The sequence below is a fragment of the Panicum virgatum genome, chromosome 4K (assembly GCF_016808335.1).
Source record: "Panicum virgatum strain AP13 chromosome 4K, P.virgatum_v5, whole genome shotgun sequence".
Lineage (NCBI taxonomy): Eukaryota > Viridiplantae > Streptophyta > Magnoliopsida > Poales > Poaceae > Panicum > Panicum virgatum.
In genome coordinates, this window is record NC_053139.1 from 1969863 (window position 1) to 1977169 (window position 7307).

The 7307-nt window shown below is 42.7% G+C and overlaps 1 protein-coding gene across 2 annotated transcripts; it reads left to right on the top strand.

Annotated features, from left to right (window-relative positions):
* Positions 1-273: 273 nt before the first annotated feature.
* LOC120702468 (SPX domain-containing membrane protein OsI_21475) lies at positions 274-6783 on the top strand. Of its 2 annotated transcripts, XM_039986278.1 has the most exons (11): positions 274-519; positions 1917-1989; positions 2361-2481; positions 3040-3351; positions 3607-3711; positions 3832-4289; positions 4711-5012; positions 5296-5480; positions 5763-5953; positions 6112-6245; positions 6342-6783. In XM_039986278.1, exons 2-11 carry the CDS (start codon positions 1937-1939, stop codon positions 6578-6580), a joined length of 2100 nt encoding a protein of 699 aa, XP_039842212.1. In that variant the 5' UTR covers positions 274-519; positions 1917-1936; the 3' UTR covers positions 6581-6783. The 2 variants fall into 2 exon arrangements, with proteins under 2 accessions (XP_039842212.1, XP_039842214.1); XM_039986280.1 differs by lacking the exons at positions 274-519; positions 1917-1989 and adding an exon at positions 2551-2600 and having other exon boundaries at positions 6342-6580.
* The last annotated feature ends 524 nt before the right edge of the window (positions 6784-7307 follow it).

Genomic DNA, 7307 nt, shown 5'->3' on the forward strand with positions numbered 1-7307 from the left:
AAGAAGAATGTGGACCGCGCCAGACGCCGCCGCCGTGCAACGGCAGGGAACGGGACGGGACGGGCTGGCGCCCCGCCGCGCGCTGACGTGGCCCGTGCGGCAAAGTGAAACCCGCCAACCCTGAGACCCGTGCGGCTGAGACGAAGCGCTCCCGAAATGAGACCCGAAATTGGGGACGCGCACGCGACGGGAGATTGACCCGGCCCGACCCGACCCGACCGGACCAAATCCAACCCGGTAAAAAACCGGCCGCGCCTCACCGCCACCGCTGCGCGCCGTCTTCCTCGCCGCGGCGGCTCACGGCTGCCAGCCAGCCACACCCACCGCTCTCCTCCGCCTCGCCTGGATATAAATACCCGCCTGCCCGCATCTCCCGTGATCCTCCCTCCCGGTCCCGGCCCCTCCCCGCTCCACCTCCCCGGCCCGCGCACGAGCTCCGACGCGCGCCCGCGCCGGCGTCCGCGGCCCTCCGGTCCAGTCCGCCTGTCAAGGCGCGCACTTCGAAAGGGAGAGAGAGAGGTAAGGGCGAGGCTCACCCACCCGCGATTTCCCGCTTGAGGATTCTGTCGTGTTCGATTCGTGTTGGTTCCGCGGGGGTGGCTAAGCGTCGGGGCTCAGATGGCGGTGGAACTTTCCGGGGATGGTCTAGACGAGAGCGGCCTGCGCTAATGCGCCGACGAGTGCCCGTTTTGGGACATCCGGATCGGATGGGCTCGTCCCGCCCTGGGAAATTTCAGTTCGTCCGCCCGCGGTAGTTCGAGGGTGATTGTTTCCATGGGTGCGGGCGTGCGGCGCGGGCTGCAGCCTGCTTCTTTTCGCGAACAACATCACACAAAGCCGGCACCCGTGTCTCAAACTTTCCATGTTTTTTAGAAGGTTTCATGGGAGTTACTTAAGCTCATGGAGATTCCGCCAGTGCGCAGCTTTAGATTTAGCGATGTTGCCTGTATCGCTGTATGCGTTGCTGCGCTCAAACCTGTTGCCGATTTGTTTCCGCATTGGTTTTAACCTTAATTTCAGAGCCACTGTCTGCTCTGTTTGATTTGGTAGGCTGCTGTTTTCTGTGCACCAGAGATCCCTGACTGTCACTACGAATTCAATGGAATACGATTATGTGCGGCTTGTAGCTCGGGCCCAATTTAGATCCGGCCTATACCAAAGTTTTTCAGTATTTTTGCACGTAGTTCTCAACACTCAACAAAATATTGCCAAATTGGTTTGGATGTTTTCTATATCGTAGATTTTAATATGTCTGCGAGTCTCTTATGCTGGACTGTTCTACTGCTAGATGCATGTGTGTTGCAAGTTGATACTAAAAAAAGTTTAATTGATTATGTGAATTGGTTGAGAAGCTGTCACCCAGTAAGTGAAAATGGACTTTTGTGACTTCTTGTCATCTTTCACCTTGTGAGACTGCGACATGAAATCAATTTGTGATCGTACAAGTTCTGTTCTTGGTTCTCAATAATTGGTCTACTGAAAACAACAAATAATTAAGTTTGTGACTGTAACAGCAAATTTATATCATTTAACAGTGAGAGTAACACTATTTACAGTAAAAGATGCTTCAGGTAATTTTGAAGTGGTTTAGATCATACACTGATGATCAGTATTTACTCAATACTTGGATTAAATGTCCTGGGACTATCAATATCCTTTTTGCTGGAAGGTTCTCATCTTAGGTTGTAGGTTGCTTTTTTCATCCTACTTAGTTGTTTTGTTATTTGTATAAAGTGGTGGCATTATTTACTGAGTTTGACATTGAGTTACACTGATCTGAATACGGTTCCTTATGTAATGTTGCTCATTGACAGATTGCTTTTATTTTATGCCACATCTTACTATCTTAGCAATTGGAACCAATAATTATTTCCCCCCCATTTGTGCTACTGACACTGCACTACTTTTGTTGGCAGATTAAGTTATCAAAGTCAAGATGGTTAACTTTGGGAAGAAATTGATGGCCGATCAAATTCCAGAATGGAAAGGGTACTATTTATATTTTTTTCTCTCAATTGTGACCCTATATATATTAGTATAGAGTTATGAGTGATCTGAATGCCGTCAAGTTCCTCTTCAATCAGTGGTTTACCTTTTCTTTTCTTTGAGAAAAAATAGTTTATATTCGCTGCTTCTGAGGATATATATCTGGATTATATTGTTACTTAGCAAACTAGATATTGGCAAGAAAATTGACATTATCGAACCTTTGATTGCCTTTAGTTACTTTCATGGCTGTGCTGCCTTATAATTTTGGACCCTTCATATCCGTTTAGTAGGCTCCTTGGTGTAGAAGTTTTCAGACCAACAATCTTAGTTACCATGCTTGACCGTTGTCTCCTTTATGTCGATGTCTTCAGATATTATATAAATTACAAGTTGATGAAGAAGAAAGTTAAACAGTATGGCCAGCAGCTCCAACAGGGTGAGAAAGATCGTCGCCGAGTTCTCAAAGATTTCTCGAAGATGCTTGATGATCAGGTAATGCTAAGAAATAGAAATGTGTGACGACTCATCAGTTCATTCTACCTGATCTGCTTTAACTTGCAGACTTAAGCTTCTCTGTGGATACTTAAATTGCTGACTGTAGTATCAACATCGTGAGCATGCATTATCCATATCTGACTTCTGCATGCATGTTAACTTGCTGACTGTAGTATCAACATGGTGAGCATGCATTATCCATATCTGACCTCTGCATGCGTTATTATCCATATCTGACTTAAGCTTCTCTTTGGATATTTAGTTTGCTGAGTGTAGCATCAACATGGTGAGCATGCATTATCCATATCTGACCTCTGCATGCACTTGCATGTTAAGCAAGGCCATGTGGTTTATGCAAATGAGTCGATGATTTGTTCAGAAACATTTTATTATGTACTTTTATGGATTGTTGCTTTTGGTACCTACATCATGTAATTTAAGTGAACTATCATATTGTTTGATGGCATCGTCTTTGGATTGATATTGATGTGTGTATACAATACAATTGTTCCTACTGGGATCAGTGTATTAATCTCTTATTTTCTGTTTATTCAGATCGAGAAGATTGTCCTGTTTCTGTTGGAACAACAAGGAATGCTGGCAAGCAGGATAGAGAAGTTAGGAAAGCAACGGGCAATACTACAAGAGCAACCTGATATATCTGGCATTGCTGAGTTGCGAGAAGCTTATAGGGAAGTTGGTCTGGATCTCATCAAACTTCTCAAGTTCGTTGATCTTAATGCAACTGGAATTCGGAAAATCTTGAAGAAGTTCGATAAACGGTTTGGTTACAGATTCACCGATTACTATGTGACTAGTAGATCAAATCACCCCTACTCTCAGCTACAGCAGGTCTTCAAGCATGTGGTAATGCACTGGCTCTGGATTTGTCTTTCATCATTAAAACCTGTTGTTGTGCATGTTCTATGCAAGTGCCTGTTATTGGATTTCATCTCGAACCCACTTCAACTTGCTTGGGATTGGAAGGGTCTGTTGTATAAATTTTACTATTTGCAACTATGGCCTGCCTTCCCAATCATTCGCAATATTCCCTAGACTAGAACATGCATCAGTATACCTTGCATGTTTTATGCAAGCGCCTTACATGTTTTATGCAACCAGGGTGTAGGAGCTGTTGTAGGAGCCTTGTCACGTAACCTTGCTGAACTACAGGAGCGTCAAGGAAGTTATTTGTCAATTTATGATCAGCCATCTTCTGCTCTTAAGGTTTATTTCTCATCTTGACCACTTAAGTCATGCCACTTATGAACAATTTCATACTCATCCAGTAGAATAGTGGTTACACTTAGACCTGCTGCTGACCAGTCTGTTTTTGTTTTCCTGCAGGACCCAATCATTGATATGATAAATTCATCCGTGGATAAGTTAACACGCTCAACAAACTTTCTTCGATTTTTGGGACAACATGCCCTGATTGCGCATGAGGAGTCTCCTAGCACTGCAGGGGAGGAAGAAATAGAAGATCAAAAATACCATTTCATGTCCCTTATGTTGAACCTGGTGAACACATTCCTTTACATGGTCAACACATACATCATTGTTCCAACTGCAGATGACTACTCAGTTAGCCTTGGGGCTGCTTCCACTGTTTGTGGTGTTGTTATTGGTTCAATGGCTGTTGCACAAATATTTTCCTCGGTTTATTTCAGCGCATGGTCCAACAAGTCATATTTCAAACCACTTATTTTCAGCAGTATTGTTCTTTTCTTGGGGAATGTATGTTATGCAATAGCATATGATATGAAGTCCCTTACAGTCCTTATTATCGGCCGTCTACTCTGTGGGTAAGTGTCCTTGTGTAGAAGTACTGTTTCACAAGTGAGCACTTGATTCTTCAGCTATAACATTGTTTTCAATTTTTTTAGTTCAGTTCTATATTCTAGTGGAAGATCAAACAACAGCAAAATTATTTATTCACTCTTCAGTAGCCTGTGTCCTTTCATTTTCAGAACTAAGTTCTTTGTAGCAAGTGTCCCTTTTCAGAACAGTGCTGATCAGAAATGTTAGGGTGCAATTGTGGATATCAATATCTTTAGTTTTTTCTGCTAAGCGTGAAGAAGTTTTAGGTGTAATCTGATTTCCTGTGATCTTTTGTTCTTATACACAGAGAATTTTGTACTAAATATTCCACGTGGCAGTTAATTATCATCTCTGCATAGTTTTTGTGTGCACATGTTTTAATGAAATATAATTATTTTGACATAGGATGGGTTCTGCAAGAGCTGTAAATCGCCGGTATATTAGTGATTGTGTCCCTGCAAGGATACGCATGCAAGCTTCGGCAGGATTTGTTAGTGCAAGTGCACTTGGCATGGCCTGTGGGCCAGCACTAGCTGGTCTACTTCAGTGGAAATTTAAGATCTACATGATTACCTTTAATCAAGCAACCCTACCTGGTTGGGTGATGGCAGTTGCATGGCTGTTGTACTTAGTCTGGCTATCTATCTCATTCAAGGAACCGAACCGTGCTACTGAGGTGAATGATGCCACACAGAATCCTGCTACTGGTAAGTCAAGAAAATCTAATGTCTTTGGTTACTTTGGCTTGTGCAGCTAATGATGCAAAGTGGATATCCAATGGTGCATTTCTCATTTTCTCTCCCTAAATTAATTATGTGGCATGCCATTTTAGACTTTTAGTCCATTTTAGCAAGTTTTTGGTTGAGCCGATGACCGAAAAACAAGTGCAACTTGCATCCCTGACTTCAACTTGAGTTCTCTGATTAATTTTGAAAGTTTTCTGACTCCTGCTCTTGATTTAATTTGATTGAATGTCTGTCATGGCGGCAGGACAAAGGGTGGACATTGGGCAACTGGAAAATGGACTTGCACAACCGCTGCTCACAGACTCTGAAAATAAACAAAATGAAGATGAAGATGAAGAAATTGATGATAGCGAAGAAGCTGCAGAAGATTCTCGCAAGCCTGCAACATCAATTGGCTCGGCATACAGATTGCTTACTCCATCAGTAAAGGTATTAGGATGCCATTACGCTGATCGACAATTTTTGTCTTGATTTATTTTTGTACCGTTTTTCTGAGAATTTGTTCGAACCCACAGATTGCATTGATGGATCGGAAATAGGTTATATATGTTTCGATAAAAATTACTAGTTCCTGCACTGTAGAGAACCTCTGAATATTCTGCCTTAACCAATTTGTGCTTTAGGTTAAGCACTGTATTATTTTACTGTATTATTATTATTATTTTCTTCTACTTTTGGACATCTTGACTCAATTGTACTTTGCTCATGCAGGTTCAATTGTTGATATACTTCATGCTCAAATATGCGATGGAAATTTTACTTTCAGAGTCCAGTGTTATCACTAATCACTATTTCAGTTGGAACACAAGCGCAGTGGCAATATTTCTAGCAATCCTCGGGTTAACAGTCCTTCCTGTTAATGCCGTTGTTGGAACATACATCAGCAATATGTTTGAGGACAGGTTTGTGAATTTTCCATGCTCAAGTGATGACACTGCTTATGCCTTTTCCATTTATTTTTATTGGGTATTATCGCAAGTCCATGACTGAGGGACAATTTTTGTATTTTTGGGGGAAACCTGCAACTGTGCCTTACCATATTGGTTGGTGTTTTTTACAGGCAACTCCTGATGGTATCTCAAATTACATTGCTAGTGGGCATTATTTTCAGTTTCAAAGTTACGAGCACATACTCTGCCGTCCAGTACGTTGCCTCAGCACTCATCACGTTTGTTTCTGCTGAAGTTCTTGAAGGTAAGTAGATCCAGCCTCCTCTGAAATGTATGCCGCTTCATAGTATTTTTCTCCTACGAATGGATCATAACCTCCAATCTTATTGGGCAAATGCAGGTGTGAACCTCTCACTCCTATCAAGCGTGATGTCGTCACGCCTCTCCCGTGGCACATACAACGGTGGGCTCCTCTCAACGGAGGCTGGGACCCTGGCGAGGGTGGTCGCCGACTGCACCATCACCGCTGCAGGGTACCTGGGCGTGGGGAAGCTCCTAAACATCACCTTGCTGCCTTCCCTTGTGATCTGCGCAGCGTCCATCACGTGCACCTTCCTGACGTACAACTCGCTTTTCTAATGGAAGCTTCCACTGGTGTGTTCGGTAGTGTCACTGTTCGTCCATGGTAGCGTAAATCAAGGCAGCGGGTAGGCCGCCATTGCAGTTGCCCGAAGGGGCTATCGTTTTGTATGTTCGTTGATTTGATTGCTGTAAATTGATCGCAGCAACTGAACTGGGCCTTCCCTGCAAAATTTTGATAGATATCCTTCTGATCTCTGCAATTCACCGTCTTGTGACTGACGGATGTTGTGCAGATGTTTTCTTTTTTTTAAAAAAAACTCGCCCTGTAGCAACTCGCGCCTCCTATACTGACCGCACACGGTTTTCAAACTTTAACCGTTAGCAGATGGTTATTAATTCAATGTTTAAACTCCACAACCTTAATTCAATGATTAAATTTAACATAGTGCTCATCAGCATGATTAAATTTCACAATAGAATGCTCATCCTAAAATAAAGAGTCTGCCTCGTTAGAAAAAAACACCACAACATAGGTAACTATGCCAGATGAGTTTTGTGGTGATGAAACTCTCACATCCCATAAAATTCCATCATTCTCTCTTCTTGTCATATTAGCAAAAATGATAGTATTTAATGTCATGAAACCCCCACTGAGACTAGCCTAAGGATGCTCATCTTAAAATAAAGAGTCTGCCTCGTTAGAAAAAGAACCACAACATATTGCAAATTTCAACAGGAAGGCTTATTGCAAATTTCAACAGGTAAGGATGCTCATCCTAAAATA